This window comes from Toxorhynchites rutilus, chromosome 3 (genome assembly GCF_029784135.1).
Source record: "Toxorhynchites rutilus septentrionalis strain SRP chromosome 3, ASM2978413v1, whole genome shotgun sequence".
NCBI classification, from domain to species: domain Eukaryota; kingdom Metazoa; phylum Arthropoda; class Insecta; order Diptera; family Culicidae; genus Toxorhynchites; species Toxorhynchites rutilus.
In genome coordinates, this window is record NC_073746.1 from 332,785,641 (window position 1) to 332,812,268 (window position 26,628).

Sequence of the window (26,628 nt, forward strand, 5' to 3'; positions counted from 1 at the left end):
GTCGTTTCTTTTTCTTCGGCTCAAATTTCTCACAATTCACACTGCTGTTTCTTTCAATAACTTGATGGAGTGCGGTAAATGAGGTGTTCATTTTGTTTACTTCTTTAGACGTTATGTCTTTCAGAGCGGCATCCTTGCGTATATTCAATACTGCTAGCTTATGTGCTGCTCGTTTAAAGGTCCCTTTGGGTGTTTTAACGAACGCTGTACGTACTTGGCCGTCTTTTCCTTTTATAACTCCAGTTACTCGTCCTCTCAACCATAGGCCCCAACGTATAGTACTGTCTGTTATCAATACTATGTCGTCTATTTCAATGGGCTGAACTTTATGCGTCCATTTTTGTCGCGATATTAATGTTGGTATATATTGTTTCTTGAATCGATCCCAAAACTGTTGACTGTAGTGGTTCACTAGTTCCCATTGAACTCGAGTGAGGTTGTTGCTGTCCAAATTTTGAGGTGGAACGTATTCACCTGCCCGTCCAATTAGGAAATGGAACGGTGTTAGAGCCTCTTCCACATCATTATTGCACGGTATGTGTGTTAGTGGGCGACAGTTTAAGATAAACTCTACTTGTATTAGAGCTGCTCGTAACGTTTCAGGATAAGGTGTCCGACTACAACCTATCATATAATATAAATTGTCTTTAATAGTTCTGATGAGTCGCTCCCAAACTCCTCCAAAGTGCGGTGATGCTGGTGGGTTAAAGGTCCATTCTATCTTCAGTTTTACAGCTTCAGATTTCGACATCCTTTCGTCGATTTCGTGGATTAGTTTGTTTAGTTGTTTTTCAGCTCCAACAAAATTTGTGCCATTATCGCTGTATACATGTTTGATCTTTCCACGGCGGTTTTGAAAGTTTTTAAAACACATTAGGAAGTGATCTGTATCTAACTTCTCAGCCATTTCAATATGCACGGCTCTCGTAGTCATGCATGTAAAGAGCACGCCCCATCTTTTCTCTATTGATCGTCTTACCAATACTTCAAAAGGACCGAAGTAGTCCACTCCAGTATTCGTGAATGGATGAGCATACAAATCTACTCTAGCTGCCGGTAATGGTGCCATTTGAGGTGGCAAAGGTTTAGCTTTCATTATAATGCATTTAGAGCAGTCCGTTTTTATTTTGTTGAGAACTGTACGCATGTGTGGTATATAATACCGTAATTGTAATGCTCCAAGTACTACGTTATCCGAACGATGAAAGTATTTTTGATGATATTCAGCAACGATCAAACGTGTTCCATGGTCTTCAGCAGGTAAAATCACAGGATGTATTGTATTCATTTGCAATTTAGTTGCATTTTCGAGACGACCTCCAACTCTCATTACGTTATATTCATCTAGTATTGGAGTAACCGCTGATAACTGTTTATTTCTAATATCAACATAACCGTTTAATTCAATGTCATGAATTTCCTTAGCGAAATGTGTCATTTGTATTTTACGAAACACAACTCTTTCTGCAATTTTTCGATCCTCATATGTTATATTGCGATTAAAATTAGATTGTATATTCAATCGTTGGTTTTTCTTGTATTGCAGCCAATCAACATATTTTTTCACAACACATACATGGTGTATCAACACATTCCAACTGGAGTATCGTTTGATTCCGATGAATATAGAACTTGTTTGGTGCAATCCCACTACTTGTCTCAACTCTTCCGTTGACTCCTTAATCTTCCTGTTAGGATATTCGATCACTGGCTTCTTAAGGAATTGAGGTCCTTTTGTCCATATAGATTGCCCTTTGAAATCTTTTGTAGCTTCGTCGGCGGGATTTAATTCAGACGGTATATAACGCCATTGCTGTATATTGGTTGTATCTAAAACCTCAGCAACTCGATGAGTGACGAATATTTTATATCTTCTATTCTTCGGTTGTAACCATGACAAAACATTTTCCGAGTCTGTCCAGTAGGTAATACTATCTATTTTAATTCGTTGCTCGTTCTGAATGGTATTTGTCAATCTGGTTCCTAGTAAGGCTGCTTGTAGTTCCATTTTTGGAATAGACAACTGATGAATAGGTCCGACTTTTGCCTTTGCTGCCAATAATCGTATATAAACCGAGCCGTTTGCAATACAACGTAAGTATATAACTGCAGCGTATGCTCGTTCAGATGCATCTACGAATGTATGTAGCTCCAATTTTCCTGCTCCATCCGGTATTATACACCTGGGTATTTTTACGTTAGAGGCTTGTTGAATTTTCGCAAGCCAATTTTGCCACTGTTTGCTCAAATGTTTGGGTACTTCATCATCCCAGTCTAACTCGTCTTTGTGCAGCTCTTGAAGCAAAATCTTTCCCATTATCGTATAATTTGATATCAATCCTAATGGATCATACAAACTCATAACAAATGCTAACACCTCTCTTTTCGTGGGTAATCGTAGCGTTTGTCTTACTTCATTGCTCAGCTTCTTCAACGATAATCGATACCCGATCAAATCCAGTTTCGTGTTCCAATAGACACCAAGAACTTTTTCAGCACATGAATCCTTATCCTCTATTACCTTAATGTCGGTAGATTGGATCCGATCGCTGGATAAATTGCTCAGTAATTCCTTACTGTTCGATATAAAGTTTCGAATGAAGAATCCGCCATGTTGGTGTATATCGATGACGTCTTTGGTAATAGCGGTTGCCTCTCGAATGTTTGTAAAACTATCCAGATAGTCATCCACATAGTGTTGTTTTTCAATTGCCAGGGCTGCTTTCGGTTTCGATTCCATAAATGCTGCAGCGTTTTTATTTTTCACTGCTTGCGCGCATGATGGTGAACATGTCGATCCAAAAATCATTACCTCCATAATGTATACATCAGGTTCTCGATTGTTTTCACAATCTCGCCATAAAAATCGTTGAGCATGCTGATCCTCCGGTTTTATTTTGACTTGGTGGAACATCTCTTGAATATCTCCACAAACTGCAATACGTCCCTCTCTGAATCGCAGCAATACTCCAACGAGTGATGTAGTAGCATCAGGTCCAGACAAAAGATTAGAGTTAAACGATACGCCATTTATTTTTGAAGCTGCATCAAATACCAATCTTGGTTTTGGAGGTATTTTATTCTGGTTGTGAACTATAAAATGCGGGAGATAGTATGTTCTCGGAACCGCGTTAATTAGCTCTGAATGTGCTAGTTTTCTAGCATATCCCTTTTTCACATAATCAGCGAAGGTATTGATAGCCCAATCCTTCAATTTTTCATCTTGTTTCAATTTATTCTCCATAATCACCAATCTCCGTAAGGCTGTATGATAGCTGTCCGGAAATTGTACATCTTTGGTTTTCCATAGCAGACCGACCTCGTAACGGTTGTCTTTTAGCTTGATGGTGTTGTCGAGAATCTGTTGTGCTCTTTCTTCCTCTGGTGATCTTGGAAGTTTTTCCACTAATTTCACTCCAAAATCGTCGATTGAGAAGTATCGCTGCATCATTTTGCTCATCTCCTGTTCTTCCTGGATGACCATTGTATAATCTTGACGGTTTATGTTATACTCCTTTCCGTATATCACCCATCCGAGTCGCGTTTTTACTGCCATAGGACCATTTCCTTTTACCGTTTTGATGGCACTCAGTAATTCGCTGTTGTCCAATCCAATTAACAATGTAGGCTGAGCTTCCTTATAATCTTGAAGCGGAATGTCCTTCAAGTAGGGATAATTCTTGGCAATTTGTTCCATGTCAACTGTTTGGATAGGAAGATTTAGATCATGCATAGTCCGGGCCATCACTGGTTTTCCTATGCCCTTTATCCAGAATTTTACCCTCTTGCTTGAGCAGGATTTTAAACAATCCTGTGTCCATTTTAATGTAAGCGGGTCAACTTTTCCTTCCAACTCTAACATGTTAGCCATTCTCTCGTCCAATAGTGTTACTGATGATCCTGTGTCCAGGAAGGCGTAGGTGTCTATCATTCTTTCGCCGTTTTGGACTGTTATAGGAACTATTTGATAGTAAAGGTGTTCCTTGCGTTGTCGATGAATATTCGTGGTTTCTTCGGGACCTCGTCGTACGTCAGCAGCCGTATCCTGATTTCTTTTATACTCCGATCTTTGATGAAGTAAGCGATTGTGCTCCTTGTTGCACCCATCGATTCCACATATTCCTTTCATGCTACAATTTCTCATAATGTGGTCATTGGAGTTTAGGCACTTGAAACAAATTCCTTTTTTAGCCAAAAACTCTCTACGTTCCAATGTTTTCATTTGTTTGAAATTCTTACATTGGAATAGCCTATGACTGGCTGAACAAAGTGCACATTTCATAGTTTGATGAACATTAACTCGAGGTTTCCTTTCCGTAGTCGACACACTGTTATTAGACTTTTGCATCATACGGGCTATTCTTGAATGTGGCAATAACCACTTATTCAAATCGTTGAGTGTTGGGATCGAAGTGTTGCTTTGGATCACTTCAACCCATTTCACTTGTATCGTGTATGGCAGCTTCTCTATGATTTCCTCTATTAAACGATGATCACGTAGATATTCCTTTTGGCCCAGCGCCTCCATATTCACCACCATGTTATCTAGTGCGTCTGATATATCCGGAACTACGGTTCGGCTGTCCTTTTTGATACGTCTCAGGTCGTTCAGAAGTTCTTTATATACAAGATCCTTCCTTCCAAAGCATTCTTCCAGCTTTTCGATTATTTTCGGAACATTCTCTGAGTTAATCATCAATTGTTGGACGGTTTTATACGCGTCCCCTTTCAGAACTTGTTCCAGGCGGTTGAGGTTCTCTAAATTTGAGAAACCTCCCTCTGCCGTTGTATCATGGAATGTTTTCTTAAATTTTGGCCAATCCTTTGATGCGCCAGAAAATCTGGGTAGGGTCGTCAATGATTGCCTCTTTAAATATATAGTCCAGTCACTAGACATACTCACTGTTTGGGTAAATGATCGATCCGTGGGCTGATTTGTTACTTGGCCCGAGGATGACGTTGAGCATTGGCCTTTCATAGTCGCCATTAATTTGTCCATTGCATCCAGTTGTTGTTTTATCTGCTCATCTTTCTTCCGAGCAGATATTTCCAATGATGCTAATCTTTGTTGGATCTGCACGCATTTCGGGCAGATCCATTTTTCTTCCGCTGTCGGCGCGACCGTTAAGTTAACACAACCGATGTGGAACCATCGGTCACAATCGTCGCATTCAACCATATCCTGTTTATGGTCTGGTTCCGAGCACAAACGGCAATTTCCGTTTTGATTTTCCACGAAACGTATCATGGTGTTGCTTTCAAGATACTCAGCCGTTGAAATAATGTATAATTCTCAGGATCCGTTTCCAGTTGTTTGTAATTACACTTTGCTCACTTTTCAAGGCGTTGAGCCTTTTTAAGCTTTCTTAAGCTTGAGAGATTTATTTTCTCGCTTTCAGGTTAGCACACTTTCAGAAAGCTTTTTAAACTTTTAGTCCTGTTGGAATTCTTTATCCAACTTATTCACTTCAAGGTGATTTGCACTTTCACAAGGCCTTTTAAACTTTTAGTCCTGTTGGATTTGTTTATCCAACTTGCTCACTCTTATGGCGTTGAGCACGCGCATAAGCTTCTATTAAGCTTTTAATCCTGTTGGGTTCTCTATCCAACTGGCCCTTTGCTCATTCTTATGGCGATGAGCACGCACTTATGAGTTCGTTGGTAATGAAAGGCTCCTCCTCTCTGGAGCCACCAAATGTAAAAGTTGCCCAATACGCAAACTCGGTTGAGCGAAGGAATCAACCTTTCTGAGTCTGGATTGGCAATTTACAAAGTTGAAGTAGAAGAAAAGCGTCACGAGAAATAACCTATTCCTGGAATAAACTGAATTGTCTGCCTTCGCACTAATTCCCTACGGAACGAGCCACGAACGGAAGCTAATCAGACTTATTCCTTTCAATAAATTGAACTGACTGCCTTCGCACTAATTCCGTACGGAACGAGCAACGAACGGGAGCTGATCAAAATATCGAACATCAACTAAGCGGGAGGATCAACGAGTACAAGATCTTCACGAACTCCGAGCGCAAATTATACAACTATTGCTGCGAACGTTGGAAGACTTGAATCTGAAGAACTCTCGTCAGTCGATTCAATGGAGGTGGTTTCGGACTACTTAATCGTAAGACACGATTCCAAAGACTACTTACTTTATTCAGAGAACCTTGGGTTTTTATACAATTTTAGTTTATCCTAAATCTACCCTAAATTTAAGTCTAACGTGCGAAAGAAAGAGAAGACTATAAACGTCCTTGCTTCTTTTCATACAAGTCCTTTACCTATCGCTATCTGTATTTCAAAACATACGATATCCATAACTGCATTCTAAGAGCAACGGAGCCTAACGCGATAAGAAATGTGTGCGATTGTTTTCGGTTCCTTTCCTTTCTACTAGGTTTTATTGCACCAGGTTTTATTGCACCCGCTCCCGATAGGATTGTTATTTTAGGATCTTACACACGGTTCGCTCTTATCGTATAGTGTTTTTCTTCTGTCCTTCTTTCGATCGTTTACGATATTGAAATTAAATTGCTAAATTCTTTCGATTTCTTACAGATGCGTAGATATATTTCCTATCAATTGATGCAAAAACCTTTGCTATCTATTGAGAAATGCTCGAGTTATAAGCGTTCCAAATCTTGCATTTTTTCCTACTTGTTCAGTGCCTAGATTTCCATTTCACCCCCTATATCTTCCGGTTAGACGTAGTCCTACGTCAACAAACACGATTGGGAATATACGAAGAAGGATCAACCTGCATGGAGATGAATTCATGATATGGACTCATGAACCCAGATTGAAAATTTAGCTCGATCAGCTGTTCAAAATTTCCGATCACCAATGGGTTCATAACCTTACACCGGATGAGGAACCGAAGAGATAATAAATTGAAGCGATCTTTTAGTGGGAGTACGCCTGCCAAAACCTCGAGGCTCATGGTATGCGTTGAGGGCATACATCCCAACGCGATACGGAGGCAAAGATACTGCATTCGCTCGAGTTTAATGAGGTGTTTTGGCAGCTGATTGAAAACAGAAACTGCCGCACTCTATCACTGAGAGAATAGTTGTCCGATACAACATTATAAGATCTTCGGGGTGGGCTCCCCACCAGGTGCCGGTAATTGTACGGAGAAAGTTTATTTTTTGTTGACATTTTTTGCTCAGATACCTAATATGGGCCCCAAGTACATTTGGAGTCGAACCAGACACCAAGATACTTGAATGACATAGCATGAGTGATCGGTTTACCCAAAAGTTGAAGCTTTGGTTTTGCTGGTTTATGCTTCCTAGAAAAAAACACCATCTCTGTTTTCTCCGTGGAGAATTCGATCCCTAGCCCAATGGCCCAGGTTGAAAAATTGTTCAAAGTATCTTGTAAGGGTCCTTGCAGGTCGGATTCGTTTGATCCTACGACAGACACCACTCCATCATCTGCAAGTTGTCTTAGGCTGCAATTTTGTGTAAGGCAATTGTCGATGTCGCTTACATAGAAGTTGTACAAAAGGGGGCTTAAACATGAGCCCTGGGGGAGGCCCATGTAAGAGACCCGACTTACTGCCGAATCTCCGTGAGAAAAGTTCAAATGTTTCTCACAAAGAAAGTTATATAACATATTATTCAATAGAGGCGGCAGGCCCCGAGAGTGTCATTTATCTGACAAAACCTCTATTGAAACAGAATCAAAGGCCCCCTTTATGTCCAAGAATACTGAAGCCATTTGTTTTTTTTCGGCGTAAGCCATTTGAATTTCTGAAGAAAGCAACGCAAGACAATCATTCGACCCCTTGCCCCTGCGGAACCCATATTGTGTATCTGAGAGTAGGCCATTCGTTTCAACCCATCGATCAAGGCGAAACAAGATCATTATCTCCAACAATTTCCGTATACAAGACAGCATTGCTATTGGGCGGTACGAATTGAAGTCGGACGCGGGTTTTCCGGGTTTTTGTATTGCTATAACTCGCACTTGTCTCCAATCACCCGGAACAACATTATGCTCCAGAAGCTGATTAAATAAATTCAACAAGCGATGTTTCGCTACATCAGGGAGGTTTTTTATCAAGTTGAATTTTATTTTATCAGATCCTGGAGCAGAATTGTTACATGAAAGAAGAGCAAGAGAGAATTCTACCATCGAAAACTCGGAATCAAGATCGCACCTATCTTGTGGTATATCTCGAACAATTTTTTGCACAGGAGCGGAATCAGGACAAACCTTTCGTGCAAAATTAAAGATCCATCGATGTGAATATTCCTCGCTTTCATTGGATGAAGAGCGATTTCTCATGTTTCGAGCCACTTTCCATAATTTTTTCATTGACGTTTCTCGTGACAAACCTCCCACGAAATTTCGCCAATAAGCACGTTTTTCCCCTTTGATCATGTTTTTAAATTGATTTTCAAGGTCCAAATACGTTTGAAAATTCTCAATGGTTCCACGTTTCCGAAAAGCTTTAAATGCATTCGATTTATCTCCATAAAGCTTGGAACACTGGCTATCCCACCATGTACCTTCAATTGCACCTACCTTTGCTAATGAGTCAGCCCTCTCATTACCCGGAATTGAGCAATGTGAAGGGACCCAGACAAAGGTAATGACATAACAGCGTCTGGATAAAGCACTCAAAATTTCTCGTATTCTCTCAAGGAAGTACGGCGAGTGCTTTTCCGGCCTCACTGAACGGATAGCTTCGACAGAGCTAAGACTATCCGTTACAATGTAATAGTGTTCAACAGGTCGTGAGGCGACGCTGTCCAGCGCCCAGTGTATCGCTGCCAATTTAGCAACATACACTGAGCAAGGATTCTGAAGACTGTGGGAGGTGCTAAAAAATTCGTTGAACACTCCAAATCCTGTGGACTCATTCATAGAGGACCCATCAGTAAAATACATATTATCACAATTGATATCCCCATACTTTGCATCGATGATCATTGGAACGATCCTCGATCGAAGATAATCTGATGTTCCATGGATATCCTGCATCATGGACAGATCAAAATGCACAGAGGAATTGATGTAGTCAAGGAAACAAACACGGTTGGGAATATACGAAGAAGGATCAACCTGCATGGAGATGAATTCATGATATGGACTCATGAACCCAGATTGAAAATTTAGCTCGATCAGCTGTTCAAAATTTCCGATCACCAATGGGTTCATAACCTTACACCGGATGAGGAACCGAAGAGATAATAAATTGAAGCGATCTTTTAGTGGGAGTACGCCTGCCAAAACCTCGAGACTCATGGTATGCGTTGAGGGCATACATCCCAACGCGATACGGAGACAAAGATACTGAATTCGCTCAAGTTTAATGAGGTGTGTTTTGGCAGCTGATTGAAAACAGAAACTGCTGTACTCTATCACTGAGAAAATAGTTGTCCGATACAACATTATAAGATCTTCGGGGTGGGCTCCCCACCAGGTGCCGGTAATTGTACAGAGAAAGTTTATTCTTTGTTGACATTTTTTGCTCAGATACCTAATATGGGCCCCCCCAAGTACATTTGGAGTCGAACCAGACACCAAGATACTTGAATGACATAGCATGAGTGATCGGTTTACCCAAAAGTTGAAGCTTTCGTTTTGCTGGTTTATGCTTCCTAGAAAAAACCACCATCTCTGTTTTCTCCGTGGAGAATTCGATCCCTAGTCCAATGGCCCAGGTTGAAAAATTGTTCAAAGTATCTTGTAAGGGTCCTTGCAGGTCGGATTCGTTTGATCCTACGACAGACACCACTCCATCATCTGCAAGTTGTCTTAGGCTGCAATTTTGTGTAAGGCAATTGTCGATGTCGCTTACATAGAAGTTGTACAAAAGGGGGCTTAAACATGAGCCCTGGGGGAGGCCCATGTAAGAGACCCGACTTACTGCCGAATCTCCGTGAGAAAAGTTCAAATGTTTCTCACAAAGAAAGTTATATAACATATTATTCAATAGAGGCGGCAGGCCCCGAGAGTGTCATTTATCTGACAAAACCTCTATTGAAACAGAATCAAAGGCCCCCTTTATGTCCAAGAATACTGAAGCCATTTGTTTTTTTTCGGCGTAAGCCATTTGAATTTCTGAAGAAAGCAACGCAAGACAATCATTCGACCCCTTGCCCCTGCGGAACCCATATTGTGTATCTGAGAGTAGGCCATTCGTTTCAACCCATCGATCAAGGCGAAACAAGATCATTATCTCCAACAATTTCCGTATACAAGACAGCATTGCTATTGGGCGGTACGAATTGAAGTCGGACGCGGGTTTTCCGGGTTTTTGTATTGCTATAACTCGCACTTGTCTCCAATCACCCGGAACAACATTATGCTCCAGAAGCTGATTAAATAAATTCAACAAGCGATGTTTCGCTACATCAGGGAGGTTTTTTATCAAGTTGAATTTTATTTTATCAGATCCTGGAGCAGAATTGTTACATGAAAGAAGAGCAAGAGAGAATTCTACCATCGAAAACTCGGAATCAAGATCGCACCTATCTTGTGGTATATCTCGAACAATTTTTTGCACAGGAGCGGAATCAGGACAAACCTTTCGTGCAAAATTAAAGATCCATCGATGTGAATATTCCTCGCTTTCATTGGATGAAGAGCGATTTCTCATGTTTCGAGCCACTTTCCATAATTTTTTCATTGACGTTTCTCGTGACAAACCTCCCACGAAATTTCGCCAATAAGCACGTTTTTCCCCTTTGATCATGTTTTTAAATTGATTTTCAAGGTCCAAATACGTTTGAAAATTCTCAATGGTTCCACGTTTCCGAAAAGCTTTAAATGCATTCGATTTATCTCCATAAAGCTTGGAACACTGGCTATCCCACCATGTACCTTCAATTGCACCTACCTTTGCTAATGAGTCAGCCCTCTCATTACCCGGAATTGAGCAATGTGAAGGGACCCAGACAAAGGTAATGACATAACAGCGTCTGGATAAAGCACTCAAAATTTCTCGTATTCTCTCAAGGAAGTACGGCGAGTGCTTTTCCGGCCTCACTGAACGGATAGCTTCGACAGAGCTAAGACTATCCGTTACAATGTAATAGTGTTCAACAGGTCGTGAGGCGACGCTGTCCAGCGCCCAGTGTATCGCTGCCAATTTAGCAACATACACTGAGCAAGGATTCTGAAGACTGTGGGAGGTGCTAAAAAATTCGTTGAACACTCCAAATCCTGTGGACTCATTCATAGAGGACCCATCAGTAAAATACATATTATCACAATTGATATCCCCATACTTTGCATCGATGATCATTGGAACGATCCTCGATCGAAGATAATCTGATGTTCCATGGATATCCTGCATCATGGACAGATCAAAATGCACAGAGGAATTGATGTAGTCAAGGAAACAAACACGGTTGGGAATATACGAAGAAGGATCAACCTGCATGGAGATGAATTCATGATATGGACTCATGAACCCAGATTGAAAATTTAGCTCGATCAGCTGTTCAAAATTTCCGATCACCAATGGGTTCATAACCTTACACCGGATGAGGAACCGAAGAGATAATAAATTGAAGCGATCTTTTAGTGGGAGTACGCCTGCCAAAACCTCGAGACTCATGGTATGCGTTGAGGGCATACATCCCAACGCGATACGGAGACAAAGATACTGAATTCGCTCAAGTTTAATGAGGTGTGTTTTGGCAGCTGATTGAAAACAGAAACTGCTGTACTCTATCACTGAGAAAATAGTTGTCCGATACAACATTATAAGATCTTCGGGGTGGGCTCCCCACCAGGTGCCGGTAATTGTACAGAGAAAGTTTATTCTTTGTTGACATTTTTTGCTCAGATACCTAATATGGGTCCCCCCAAGTACATTTGGAGTCGAACCAGACACCAAGATACTTGAATGACATAGCATGAGTGATCGGTTTACCCAAAAGTTGAAGCTTTCGTTTTGCTGGTTTATGCTTCCTAGAAAAAACCACCATCTCTGTTTTCTCCGTGGAGAATTCGATCCCTAGTCCAATGGCCCAGGTTGAAAAATTGTTCAAAGTATCTTGTAAGGGTCCTTGCAGGTCGGATTCGTTTGATCCTACGACAGACACCACTCCATCATCTGCAAGTTGTCTTAGGCTGCAATTTTGTGTAAGGCAATTGTCGATGTCGCTTACATAGAAGTTGTACAAAAGGGGGCTTAAACATGAGCCCTGGGGGAGGCCCATGTAAGAGACCCGACTTACTGCCGAATCTCCGTGAGAAAAGTTCAAATGTTTCTCACAAAGCAAGTTATATAACATATTATTCAATAGAGGCGGCAGGCCCCGAGAGTGTAATTTGTCTGACAAAACCTCTATTGAAACAGAATCAAAGGCCCCCTTTATGTCCAAGAATACTGAAGCCATTTGTTTTGTTTCGGCGTAAGCCATTTGAATTTCTGAAGAAAGCTATGCAAGACAATCATTCGTCCCCTTGCCCCTGCGGAACCCATATTATGTATCTGAGAGTAGGCCATTCGTTTCAACCCATCGATCAAGGCGAAACAAGATCATTTTCTCCAACAATTTCCGTATACAAGACAGCATTACTATTGGGCGGTACGAATTGAAGTCGGACGCGGGTTTTCCGGGTTTTTGTATTGCTATAACTCGCACTTGTCTCCAATCATCCGGAACAACATTATGCTCCAGAAGCTGATTAAATAAATTCAACAAGCGATGTTTCGCTACATCAGGGAGGTTTTTTATCAAGTTGAATTTTATTTTATCAGATCCTGGAGCAGAATTGTTACATGAAAGAAGAGCAAGAGAGAATTCTACCATCGAAAACTCGGAATCAAGATCGCACCTATCTTATGGTATATCTCGAACAATTTTTTGCACAGGAGCGGAATCAGGACAAACCTTTCGTGCAAAATTAAAGATCCATCGATGTGAATATTCCTCGCTTTCATTGGATGAAGAGCGATTTCTCATGTTTCGAGCCACTTTCCATAATTTTTTCATTGACGTTTCTCGTGATAAACCTCTCACGAAATTTCGCCAATAAGCACGTTTTTTCCCTTTGATCAAGTTTTTAAATTGATTTTCAAGGTCCAAATACGTTTGAAAATTCTCAATGGTTCCACGTTTCCGAAAAGCTTTAAATGCATTCGATTTATCTCCATAAAGCTTGGAACACTGGCTATCCCACCATGGATTGGGAGGCCTTCGACGAATAGTGGAACCTGGGATGGGTTTCGTTTGAGCGCGAACCGCGCTGTCATAGATCAAACGAGAAATGAAGTTATACTCCTCCAATGGAGGCAAACCATCTCTGGAATTGAGTTTATAAATTAGAAATTTGAATGTATCCAATTTAGGCATAAGACTACGACAATTCCACTGTAAAACAGTGATATCTCCGACCTTTCTATTTAAATTAGACATCAAGAGAGATAATCATTGCAAGGAGGGGCCATGTTTGCATCAATTGCTGCAAAATTGTCTTTAATACTGGAAGCATTGCGGTGACAATGGTTCTGATGGAGTCGGAAACATTAAAACACGTGAAGATTTGATCCACAAGGTCAGATAACTTTATAAATCCCGATTGGGAAGTTGAACTTGACTGAAAAACAGGGACATTTGGGGTTTTTGATGTTCCCTCGAGTGATGGGTCGTTCGAAGGTGAATCATTCCCACGGAAGCCAGGAGGAACCTGATTTTGCTTGTCCGCTGCACTCGTTTTTTTAGGCAAACTAACAGGGGGTATCACCGGAGGGAATTGTCCTTGAACTTTGGGAGTGGTCACATTTTTGCGCCGGGGATTCCCTAGAGAAATAAACGGCGTGCCCCCGTTAGCTGTATCCGCTTCCATTTCGTCAACTGGCAACGTAGCGAAGACATTATGTGTATTGATTGGTTGTTGTTCTTGAGCCAGTGGAGAAGCGCCCTTTAAAATTTCTGCGAAAGTGCGTTTAGAGCGTTCCCTCAAAGAGCGCTTCTGTTTCTCCCAGCGAGTCTTGTATGTTTCACAAGCTGAGAGCACGTGTGGGGATCCCCCGCAATATGGACACTTATGCTCAGTCGCACTACAGGATTTCCCCTCATGTTGTTCTCCGCAAGTGGCACATCGTTCTTTATTGGCACAATAAGCAGCCGTGTGACCAACTGACTTGCACTTTAGACAAGTCATTGGCTTTGGAATAAAAAGTCGCACGGCTAACCTCAATTTATCTACCATCACGTAGTCAGGGAGTGCTGAACCAGCGAAGGTGACTCGAAACGAGTTGGACGGCGTAAATTTAGTTTCATTTCCTTCATGGGAGACTGTTCCGAGCTGGCGGCAACCCAAGATCTTAACAGTCGTCGAGGGCAGTTTTTTAAAACGGCCAGTACCTTCACTCGTAATGTATTCGCACGTCAAGCCCGTTTCGGTTATCACACCTTCAATTTCGACTATGTGAGAGGGAATGTAAACCCGATACTCAATTGTAAAATGCTGATCGACAACAATCTTGTTTGCGTCTTTTCGATCAGTCACGACAACTCACAATTTGTTTGGTCTAACCTTCGAGATTTCCGAAACGGAGGTATACCTTGCCAGATCTTTCGCGATCTGCATGACTCTCAACGTCTTCCCATTTGGCTTAGGCCTGAAGAAAACAACCCAGGGACCAGTTCCGGGCGCACCTTCTGGATAGACCTTTACACGGGGAGTGTGAATAACAGGGGGGAAGGCGAGGACGGGGAGTGAGAGGGATCGGGGACAGTAGGGTGTGAAGGCGAAGGTTGAGAAGGAGCGAGAAGAACAGAGGGAGAAGACGAGGTTGAAGATAGAGTGGGATCGTTAAGGGCAGATGGGAGATTTGCTAGTTTTTTGGAGGGAGGCTTGGTAGGGTTAGCTGACTCGTCCCCAGAAGAAGTATCTTCCGTATTTGGAACTTGTTTGAGTGACTTTTTTTTATCAGTTAGGAGGGAACTAGAGTCAGAGACCTCCATATCCGAAGGTCCCCCACTCTCTGCCATTTTAAAATTTGCACTTATATTCTAAATATTTTTTTTAAACAATATTTCACAATAAAATAATTCACAAAAAAAAACTTTTAATTATTAAATATTTTCTCCCAGTATATTTAGCGAAATGAACTCTTCAGCGGCGAAAAAAAACAACAATCACGTGGTAACCGATAACGGAACATGGACGCGACTTTCCTTCGTCTGGTTACTTCGGGCAATCAGCGAAGAATATGTATCATAGATATATATATATATATATATATATATATATATATATATATATATATATATATTCTAAATATTTTTTTAAACAATATTTCACAATAAAATAATTCACAAAAAAAAAAAAAACTTTTATATATATATATATATATATGTATATATATATATATATATATATATATATATATATATATATATATATATATATATATATATATATATATATATATATATCTATGATACATATTCTTCGCTGATTGCCCGAAGTAACAAGACGAAGGAAAGTCGCGTCCATGTTCCGTTATCGGTTACCACGTGATTGTTGTTTTTTTTCGCCGCTGAAGAGTTCATTTCGCTAAATATACTGGGAGAAAATATTTAATAATTAAAAGTTTTTTTTTTTGTGAATTATTTTATTGTGAAATATTGTTTAAAAAAAATATTTAGAATATAAGTGCAAATTTTAAAATGGCAGAGAGTGGGGGACCTTCGGATATGGAGGTCTCTGACTCTAGTTCCCTCCTAACTGATAAAAAAAGTCACTCAAACAAGTTCCAAATACGGAAGATACTTCTTCTGGGGACGAGTCAGCTAACCCTACCAAGCCTCCCTCCAAAAAACTAGCAAATCTCCCATCTGCCCTTAACGATCCCACTCTATCTTCAACCTCGTCTTCTCCCTCTGTTCTTCTCGCTCCTTCTCAACCTTCGCCTTCACACCCTACTGTCCCCGATCCCTCTCACTCCCCGTCCTCGCCTTCCCCCCTGTTATTCACACTCCCCGTGTAAAGGTCTATCTAGAAGGTGCGCCCGGAACTGGTCCCTGGGTTGTTTTCTTCAGGCCTAAGCCAAATGGGAAGACGTTGAGAGTCATGCAGATCGCGAAAGATCTGGCAAGGTATACCTCCGTTTCGGAAATCTCGAAGGTTAGACCAAACAAATTGTGAGTTGTCGTGACTGATCGAAAAGACGCAAACAAGATTGTTGTCGATCAGCATTTTACAATTGAGTATCGGGTTTACATTCCCTCTCACATAGTCGAAATTGAAGGTGTGATAACCGAAACGGGCTTGACGTGCGAATACATTACGAGTGAAGGTACTGGCCGTTTTAAAAAACTGCCCTCGACGACTGTTAAGATCTTGGGTTGCCGCCAGCTCGGAACAGTCTCCCATGAAGGAAATGAAACTAAATTTACGCCGTCCAACTCGTTTCGAGTCACCTTCGCTGGTTCAGCACTCCCTGACTACGTGATGGTAGATAAATTGAGGTTAGCCGTGCGACTTTTTATTCCAAAGCCAATGACTTGTCTAAAGTGCAAGTCAGTTGGTCACACGGCTGCTTATTGTGCCAATAAAGAACGATGTGCCACTTGCGGAGAACAACATGGGGGGAAATCCTGTAGTGCGACTGAGCATAAGTGTCCATATTGCGGGGGATCCCCACACGTGCTCTCAGCTTGTGAAACATACAAGACTCGCTGGGAGAAACAGAAGCGCTCTTTGAGGGAACGCTCTAAACGCACTTTCGCAGAAATTTTAAAGGGCGCTTCTCCACTGGCTCAAGAACAACAACCAATCAATACACATAATGTCTTCGCTACGTTGCCAGTTGACGAAATGGAAGCGGATACAGCTAACGGGGGCACGTCGTTTATTTCTCTAGGGAATCCCCGGCGCAAAAATGTGACCACTCCCAAAGTTCAAGGACAATTCCCTCCGGTGATACCCCCTGTTAGTTTGCCTAAAAAAACGAGTGCAGCGGACAAGCAAAATCAGGTTCCTCCTGGCTTCCGTGGGAATGATTCACCTTCGAACGACCCAGCACTCGAGGGAACATCAAAAACCCCAAATGTCCCTGTTTTTCAGTCAAGTTCAACTTCCCAATCGGGATTTATAAAGTTATCTGACCTTGTGGATCAAATCTTCACGTGTTTTAATGTTTCCGACTCCATCAGAACCATTGTCACCGCAATGCTTCCAGTATTAAAGACAATTTTGCAGCAATTGATGCAAACATGGCCCCTCCTTGCAATGATTATCTCTCTTGATGTCTAATTTAAATAGAAAGGTCGGAGATATCACTGTTTTACAGTGGAATTGTCGTAGTCTTATACCTAAATTGGATACATTCAAATTTCTAATTTATAAACTCAATTCCAGAGATGGTTTGCCTCCATTGGAGGAGTATAACTTCATTTCTCGTTTGATCTATGACAGCGCGGTTCGCGCTCAAACGAAACCCATCCCAGGTTCCACTATTCGTCGAAGGCCTCCCAATCCATGGTGGGATAGCCAGTGTTCCAAGCTTTATGGAGATAAATCGAATGCATTTAAAGCTTTTCGGAAACGTGGAACCATTGAGAATTTTCAAACGTATCTATGTATATGCGTCGTAGCACTGTATCTATGATTTTACAGTGCTACTATGACAAAGGCAACAATGCATCTCAAGCTGCCAATAAAATTTGTGCAGTTTATGGACCCGATACAGTTTCCATTTCCACCGCACAACAATGATTTCAACGTTTTCGTTCTGGTGTAGAGGTCGTCGAAGATGCGCCACGCTCCGGAAGGCCTGTCGTCGAAAATTGCGACAAAATCGCTGAATTAGCCGAGAAAGACCGGCATAGTAGCAGCCGTAGCATCGGCCAAGAGCTGGGGATAAGTCATCAAACCGTTATTAACCATTTGAAGAAGCTTGGATTCACAAAGAAGCTCGATGTATGGGTGCCACACACGTTGACGCAAAAAAACATCTTTGACCGTATCGACGCATGTGAATCGCTGCTGAATCGCAACAAAATCGACCCGTTTCTGAAGCGGATGGTGACTGGCGATGAAAAGTGGGTCACTTACGACAACGTGAAGCGCAAACGGTCATGGTCGAAGCCCGCTGAAGCGGCTCAGACGGTGGCCAAGCCCTCATTAACGGCCAGGAAGGTTCTGCTGTGTGTTTGGTGGGATTGTCAAGGAATAATCTATTATGAGCTGCTTCCCTATGACCAAATGCTCAATTCGGACCTGTACTGCCAACAACTGGACTGCTTGAAGGTAGCACTCATGAAGAAAAGGGCATCTTTGATAAACAGAGGCCGCATTGTCTTCCAACAGGACAACGCCAGGCCACACACTTCTTTGGTGACGCGCCAGAAGCTCCGGGAGCTCGAATGGGAGGTTCTTTTGCATCCGCCGTATAGTCCGAAACTTGCACCAAGTGACTACCACCTGTTTTTGTCCATGGCGAACGAGCTAGGTAGTCAGAAGTTAGCCACAAAAGAGGCCTGTGAAAATTGGCTAGTCGAGTTTTTTTTGCCAATAAGGAAACGAGCTTCTATAACAGGGGTATTATGAAGTTGGCATCTCGTTGGGAACAAGTCATCGAACAAAACGGCGCATATTTGACTTAAAACAGATGATTGTAACTAATTTTATGAACAAATGAAAATTCAAAAAAAAAATACCGCAGGACTTTTTTGACAGCCTAATATATATTTAATATATATAAATGTCCATTTAGAGGCGAAAAGGTCCAATTATTCGTGTCGCATTACAGGTCTGACCAATTAGCTAAATGTCAATATATATTAGACTGATGTAATAATGAATACATATTAAAAATTGATTGTCACGGTGTTAAATGTCGTTTATACTTCAAATAATCTATCACGAATTCCCACTCGTTATTTCATGGTAGAATAAATTAAAAGATTACATACAAAAAAAATGGTCTAGACTATGAACTGAATTTCTAAACTATGTCCACTTTGGTATGAAACTCGCTCTGCGAATGCTTTAATAACCTGGTGGTTCGACAAGTATAAAAATTTCTCTTCTATCGAAAACGATCCAGAATAAAAAAGTGCTGTCATGGATGATTTGAAGTCATACTTCAACAGCAGTCCTGTTTCCTGTTTTTTTCTCTAATATATCTTAACATTTATATATATATATATATATATATATATATATATATATATATATATATATATATATATATATATATATATATATATATATATATACATATATATATATATATATATATATATATATATATATATATATATATATATATATATATATATATATATATATATATATATATATATATTTATATATATATATATATGTTAAGATATATTAGGAAAAGTGAAAAAGAAGGGATGGTTTTGTATAATTTCATTTCACTACTCTCGCATGTGAAAATGCAAATATGGATGATTTGAAGTCATACTTCAACAGCAGTCCTGTTTCCTGTTTTTTTCTCTAATATATCTTAACATTTATATATATATATATATATATATATATATATATATATATATATATATATATATATATATATATATATATATATATATATATATATATATATATATATATATATATATATATATATATATATATATATATATATATATATATATATATATATATTTATATATATATATATATATATATATGTTAAGATATATTAGGAAAAGTGAAAAAGAAGGGATGGTTTTGTATAATTTCATTTCACTACTCTCGCATGTGAAAATGCAAATATGGCGTATCATAGCAATAATAAAACAAACAACCCCCGCTCCACAAACCGTAATTCCCTTCTTAATGAAGTGATTATGTTGCTTCACCTGTTATACATTGATATAAGCTCCTTGATAGTAACCAAACCTGATCAAGGCGCGTAAAAGTATATCCTAAGGTGGGCCAACTTGCTAAAACCACTCTTCAGCCATCTTGGAAGTCTACTGTGTTTTGTTTGTAAACAAAACACAATACGCTTGTGCCCAAGCTCGCTCGTGATCAGTCTGTCTTTTTCACGCTTCAAGGAAATAATTCCCCTTCTGCTTCCTTCCGTACTGTTTTCATATACCGCTCCCCTACCAACTTAGTGACGAAACGGCCTCACCTAGTACCATAGACCCGTCTTGGGTCTGATCAAGGCGCGTAGAAGTATATCCTAAGGTGGGCCAACTTGCTAAAACCACTCTTCAGCCATCTTGGAAGTCTACTGTGTTTTGTTTGTAAACAAAACCCAATACGCTAGTGCCGAAGCTCGCTCCTGATCAGTCTGTCTCTTTCACGCTTCAAGGAAATAATTCCCCTTCTGCTTTCTTCCGTACTGTTTTCATATACCGCTCCCCTACCCAACTTAGTGACGAAACGGCCTCACCTAGTACCATAGACCCGTCTGATAATGATAATGTTGGTCCAACGTTTTATTTGTACTCATCTTGCTTCGAACATTGTACTTAATGTTTAGCCACTACTACACTACCTGTCACAACATGATCAGAAAATGTAGGAGAAAGAAAAGAAAGCATTATAAACCAAGAGCAAAAGAATCATCGTGAAATCGGTCGGAAAATTATGTTTGTTTGAATATTTTATCATACTTCTTGTTCTATAGAAATACCAAGTTTGTAGCCTTAAAGTGATCGTAATAATGGAGAGACGAATAAAGCTGAGAACGCTAAACAAGCATATCACATGCGAAATTTGTAGTGGGTACTTTATTGATGCAACAACTGTCACAGAGTGTCTTCATACGTGTAAGTCGTAAACCTGCATATTTTCGGAAACACTTCAAATTCCAGATTGATTTAATACTACAAAATAATACAAAATCACACAACACACATATATGCGTTTTTTAGAAAACTGTTGTCTGTAAGATCATATGTTTCGTATCTTTCCAGTTTGCAAAAGTTGCCTCGTCAAGCATTTAGAAGAAAACAACACCTGTCCTACTTGTGAAAATGTCATACATCAGTCGCATCCCTTACAATATATCAGTTTCGATAGGACAATGCAAGATATTGTCTATAAATTGGTACCCAATTTGATGGAAAGTGAGTAAGCCTTATGCTATTAAATAATCAATGTATTTTTATTGTTCTGGTTGTAATACCGATGCCTTAAATTTACTTAATAATATGCCCGTTCTTCGATTTTCAGTAATTTTCCGATTGTTCTTCCGAAGATGTTAGACTCTTCATAGCAATATTCATAACTGAAGAAAGCCACGTTATACAATAGAATCGAACATGTTATCAAAATAATTGCTTTCACAAATTGTACCATCTGTTTCTGTCGTATTTCGCTGCAATAAACATATTCTGTAAGAAATGAAAGCAAGATTTATTGAAATTACCCTTTTATGTATTTTCGATAATATGTTTCGTTTGCACGTAAATCGTCTAGATTACGGTTGATGATTTTAACAGCAATGCATTGAATATGTTGCATCTCGGAGCGAGAGTCCTCGATTTCGGAGTCAGAATCGAATCCATTAGCGAGCATTGTATTACATCCACTTGTAACTAAACTTTCAGTCTTCAGACATATGACAATTCTATGATAAACAATTGCAGTAGACTGTTACTAAGGAAAACGTTATATTATTATTGTAACGTGTGTTCAAAAACACGAGTGTGATCAATATATGATTTACAGCCTACTTGCAAGTGTTCTTTAGTTCTGTGATAGTAAAATCGGAAACGTGTAATATTTGTTTTGATTGCAACGACTCTATTTCTTTTAGATGAGATGCAACGAGAAAGAGAGTTTTATAGATCCCGTAATCTTCCTTGCCCTAAAGACATGCCTCAGCAACAACAAGACAGTGATGATAAAGCAAATGAACTCGCTCATCAGGAAGCTGATTATCATCGTCAGGATGAGCAAGTAAATGTTGGACTGGAGTGTATCAGTAATAATCTGCGGCACCTGAAGCGACGTTTTATTCGCTGCAGTTCACAGGCTACTATAACACACCTTAAAAAGTTTCTCGCCAAAAAAGTACTAAGTGGAATAGAGCGATATAAAGACGTAAGTAAAATTAAATATTATTTTAGCCGCACAATTTTAATTTTTCTTTTGTGTTCTTTTAGATTGATATATTGTGCAATGATGAACTCTTAGGCAAAGATCACACGCTCAAATTCGTATACATAACCAGATGGCGTTTCAAGGAGCCTCCGCTTCGTTTGCAATATCGTCCGCGAGTTGATCTCTGAATAATCGCTGTAGCAACTGTTTTGAATTCACATTTTTTTGTGATTTGTGAAATATGAATCATGAAAAAAGAAAATATCAAACAAGTGGAGATGTATCATTCCTTCCTGGTCTGAAATGCAACAAAGCATAGCTGGTGATATCCCTCAAGCTTCAGAAAGAAATATTTGAACTTGAATGTAAATTGGAGAGGTGGAATCTATTTTTACACAATGACTACATCATTATAGAATATTTGTATTGTCAAACAAACAATTTTCCGATTGAAATATAATAAGTGAATAAGGTTGTAAATAGCTAAAGAGCAAGAGTAGGAAAATATATCGATTATATAATTATAAAGCATACAGTTTTGCGTTTTTGTTACTGCCACAAATCAAATAACAATCGATTTTTTTTCGAATAAATAGCGCCGACAAGTGGTATGTCGAGTAGTTATTCCACAATATAGAGAAAATTAGACAAGTATTCAAGATGGAGGTTTTGATTTAAATACAATACTATATACAATATTTTTCCCCTATACCTTATCGTGCCCTTCGCATGTTTTTTAAAACGAACGAGCAACGAATGAATATAGCAATTGGATAACACTTCTGTGTGTTGCTGTAACCTTGCAAGCGATTATGTAACGCTAAAGCGTGAGCGTCTAATAGATTTATCGGCATTGTACAGACTAGAAAATGGTTATTTGGGTTAAATCTTGCCTCCACCGGTAGAAATAAAAATTTCATAGAAATTGACTTCGTTCAGTTTTTATTTATTCAACATTGTGCATGTGCAAATGTGGATAAGCTAAGGTACTCGAGGTACTGTGTTCACATTCCCCCTATTCTACGCGGCGAGTGACGTGAGATAGCAAAGTTCCTCGCTTCATTGTGGAAGCTACATTACTTTTCAACTTCTTTTTGATACCCGAGTCGATAACATAAGAGGACACGACTTCAAATCTCACCTAGTGACAAACTATAGTCACGCCATGCAGTGATATGAGCCATCTCACCTCATTCGCCGCGCGGAATAAAGAGGATTAAATTTCTTTTGACGTAGGATTACGTCTTTCGGGAACATATTGGGGTACAAATTGAAAATCGAAAATGGAGCACATCGTGAAAATTGTCCAATTTTAAACGCTTATTGCTCAGTCATTTCTTGATGGATTGATGAAATTTTTGCGTCAATCGATTTCGCCATAACAATTTTTTGTGTTGAAGAAAATAATATATATCATGAAACTAACTATCGAACAATTGAAAAATCTCAACCCCTATCCTAACGGAATTACCCACTCCTGATTGGTCGAAATTGACGACACATGCGGCGGGTCCCTAACAGAGAAATCAAAACCAAGCTGCCTGGGGGAAATCTACATTGCAAATACATGAAAGTGAGGGAACTTTCGTTCCCTCCGAAATGTGTTTCCTAACAGAGACATCAAAACCAAGCTGCCTGGGGGAAATCGGCATTGCAAATACATGAAAGTAGGGGGAGCTATTTTTCCCACCGAAATATGTTCCCTAACAGGGACATCAAAACTAAGCTGCCTGGGGAAAATCGGCATTGCAAATACCCGATAAATATATTTTAAAAAAAAATTGCTCCCTCCGAAATGTGTTTCCTAACAGAGACATCAAAACCAAGCTGCCTGGGGGAAATCGGCATTGCAAATACATGAAAGTAGGGGGAGCTATTTTTCCCACCGAAATATGTTCCCTAACAGGGACATCAAAACTAAGCTGCCTGGGGAAAATCGGCATTGCAAATACCCGATAAATATATTTAAAAAAAAATTGCTCCCTCCGAAATGTGTTTCCTAACAGAGACATCAAAACCAAGCTGCCTGGGGGAAATCGGCATTGCAAATACATGAAAGTAGGGGGAGCTTTTGTTCCTACCGAAATATGTTCCCTAACAGAGTCATCAAAACCAAGCTGCCTGGGGAAAATCGGCATTGCAAATACATGAAAGTAGGGGAGCTTTTGTTCCCACCGAAATGTGTTCCCTAACAGAGTTATTTAAACCAAATCATTATCAAAGAGTTTAACGATGGAATTCTACTAACATATCCAAAATCAATAAATAGCCTAACGGAATCCTACGTCAACTATGCGGTCGTGTCTCGGACACAACCCTACTGTGACTTTTTTTAATGAAAATGCAACCTTAAGCACGCCAAATTATATTTGCATATATATTGACAATATTTGCGTTCACTGGGTTATTCCCATTCAAGAAGTATGCTCAAATTGTATTACGGAAGTGAATGATGACTCTCTCGTTTTTTTTTATTTCATACGAATTTTTCATCACATCAAGAGAGCAGGAATGTTAACAAAAGTATTGAGTAACGCGAACAAGATTATTCAATCAGCTATTACGAGTTCCGTTTTGGCATCCTTGGTGACTAGCTTAACAAGACTTCCGTTGGCTGGGCGCTCTTCACCTTTCGTCCATTTAAGAAAGAGACTATTGGAATAAAATTTAAAAAAAGGTATACACTCTAAAATAAGTTGTAAACATGTTCCTGCTACTTACCCTGCTACGAAATCCAGTGGAGTCCATGTCCCAAAATCTGCAGTTGGCATCCATTTACGATTCATCGGTGTGTCTAAAGTAATCGGTAGAATAGAAACAACGAACGAATTTTCTGGAAGTCCTGAATCTTCTTCGGACAAACTTTTAGTGAGCTGATGGACTGCAGCTTTGGCCATCCCATAGCCAATCATTCCAGGAGTTCCGTTTAAAGCAGGATTAGCTCCAGTTAAAACTAATAAACCACCACTCATCAAGTGGTTGGCCGCAACAGTAGCTGATATAGTTGAGGACCAGACTGATTGCTTCCACATTAAATCAGAGTTCTTTGCCAAATCTTTTTTTGCATTTCCGCCTGCCCAACCTCCTGCAACACAAATCACTGCATCAAGTTTATCTCCATTGAGCGTAGCTTCTACTTTAGAGAGAACATTCTGTTCTTGGGATACCCAATCAGCATCACGGTCCACAACTATGTTGACATCAGCAGAATCATTCTCAGTGAGATCAATACATCCAACCCACTGAGTACAGAGGAAAGAAATTTGATGAATATTTTCGATTTGAAGATTTCGTCGACTCACCCAATTATTACTTTTGAAAAACTGCACACATGATGCTCCTAAAGCTCCACGTCCTCCGTAAATGAGTACTTTACCATTAACCATCTTCGTGATTACCTTTCTCAACGAATAAACAACCTTTCAGTTTGATTTTTAGTTGCAAAATGATTATCGCATTCAACAAGTTATACCAGTATTGATTGTGTAGTATGACACGTGTAAGAGGCAGCTTCAGAGATTATCACTTGCCTTCAACATAAATCTGTGTGCGTGGTTGCAATCAAGGCGCCTCTATATGTACCAGGTGAAACAATCATATGAAATGCAGTTTCAGCCATATTGGAAATGCTGTCGGTATTGTTTACAAACAGCATCAGAACGCTGCCGGCGGCTCTATACAAACTGCTATGACGCTTATTCGAACGATGCCTACTATGTTCGGGTTTCGCGAATTTATGTGAAAAAGAAAAAATGATTTTGTAGAATTTCATTCTCATAGCCACTACTTACGCATGTGAAAATGCAAAAATGGCGTATCCTAGCAATAACAAAACAAACAACCCCCGCTCCACAAACCGTAATCCCATTCTTAATGAAGTGATGATGTTGCTTCACCTGTTATACATTGATATAAGCGCCTTGGTTGCAATAGGGCTCTTGCTACACATACATGCAGAGCATGTGTTGGGCACACATCGCTTGTTTACATTCGTAGTTTCTATGCAGCAGAAGCAGATTTCTCGCATAACTTTTGAAAAGGTCCAATGTAACATTTTCGTCAACTCGAGAAAAACGAAGTTGAAGACCCGAATATTATTCCGCGAATTGTCTTCAAAGCTATCGATCTTTGTCGCTACTTTCATCACTAGCAGTTAGGAATAACTCTGAGAAACTAATCGTAACTGTTGTTCCGTGATTTGAGAATAAAGTTTAAGCCTCGGAACGAAAAATATTACATTGGACGTTTTGACTGCCCGTGTTTGCACGTTGGACTTTGCACGATAAGAATTTGAAACTAACTACTAAACAACAATCCAAATATCAGCAGTTCGCTCTAAAGACAGATTTTTATTGTTATCACTTTTTGAATTGCACTGAAATCGATAACAACACCTATGTGGCATCCCTAGATAAGAGTATATGGGTGTGTAAGAAAGCGAGTCTAAGAGAGAGAACAAATAAAGTTAGTTGCTTAAGGTGGCCGTACACTGTTTGCCCGGAGGTCAAATATTTGACATATTTTGACAGATAAAGTTTGATTTGATATTTGTACAAACACTATTTTGTTTGCCACTCTTAAATATTCAACAGTGTTAAACAATGTCAAACACCGAAC

General features: G+C 39.7%; 3 protein-coding genes across 3 annotated transcripts; 1 reads left to right on the forward strand and 2 right to left on the reverse strand.

Annotated features, from left to right (window-relative positions):
• Window positions 1-2,334: 2,334 nt before the first annotated feature.
• On the reverse strand, window positions 2,335-5,248 carry LOC129774611 (uncharacterized). The gene is made up of 2 exons (XM_055778379.1): window positions 2,414-5,248; window positions 2,335-2,340 (listed from the first exon to the last, which is right to left on the reverse strand). Exons 1-2 carry the CDS (start codon window positions 5,246-5,248, stop codon window positions 2,335-2,337), a joined length of 2,841 nt encoding a protein of 946 aa, XP_055634354.1.
• Window positions 5,249-20,599: 15,351 nt separating this feature from the next.
• Window positions 20,600-22,562, forward strand: LOC129779252 (polycomb group RING finger protein 3). The gene is made up of 4 exons (XM_055786637.1): window positions 20,600-20,732; window positions 20,880-21,032; window positions 21,725-22,011; window positions 22,074-22,562. Exons 1-4 carry the CDS (start codon window positions 20,627-20,629, stop codon window positions 22,197-22,199), a joined length of 672 nt encoding a protein of 223 aa, XP_055642612.1. The 5' UTR covers window positions 20,600-20,626; the 3' UTR covers window positions 22,200-22,562.
• A 1,798-nt stretch (window positions 22,563-24,360) lies between these two features.
• On the reverse strand, window positions 24,361-25,510 carry LOC129779251 (dihydropteridine reductase). The gene is made up of 3 exons (XM_055786635.1): window positions 25,314-25,510; window positions 24,733-25,253; window positions 24,361-24,663 (listed from the first exon to the last, which is right to left on the reverse strand). The coding sequence occupies exons 1-3, from the start codon at window positions 25,395-25,397 to the stop codon at window positions 24,561-24,563; spliced, it is 708 nt and encodes a 235-aa protein (XP_055642610.1). The 5' UTR covers window positions 25,398-25,510; the 3' UTR covers window positions 24,361-24,560.
• Between the last annotated feature and the right edge of the window lie 1,118 nt (window positions 25,511-26,628).

What these genes read in the sequence shown, in the direction of transcription:
- LOC129774611 (XM_055778379.1), bottom strand. Translation starts at nt 5,248, where the DNA reads ATGATACGTTTCGTGGAAAATCAAAACGGAAATTGCCGTTTGTGCTCG.
- LOC129779251 (XM_055786635.1), bottom strand. Translation starts at nt 25,397, where the DNA reads ATGGTTAATGGTAAAGTACTCATTTACGGAGGACGTGGAGCTTTAGGA. An exon ending in TTTTCAAAAGTAATAATTGG is followed by an intron (nt 25,254 to 25,313) that starts GTGAGTCGACGA and finishes CTCTGTACTCAG; the next exon opens with TGGGTTGGATGTATTGATCT. An exon ending in CCACTGGATTTCGTAGCAGG is followed by an intron (nt 24,664 to 24,732) that starts GTAAGTAGCAGG and finishes TTATTCCAATAG; the next exon opens with TCTCTTTCTTAAATGGACGA.
- LOC129779252 (XM_055786637.1), top strand. Translation starts at nt 20,627, where the DNA reads ATGGAGAGACGAATAAAGCTGAGAACGCTAAACAAGCATATCACATGC. An exon ending in GGTACCCAATTTGATGGAAA is followed by an intron (nt 21,033 to 21,724) that starts GTGAGTAAGCCT and finishes TATTTCTTTTAG; the next exon opens with ATGAGATGCAACGAGAAAGA. An exon ending in GAATAGAGCGATATAAAGAC is followed by an intron (nt 22,012 to 22,073) that starts GTAAGTAAAATT and finishes GTGTTCTTTTAG; the next exon opens with ATTGATATATTGTGCAATGA.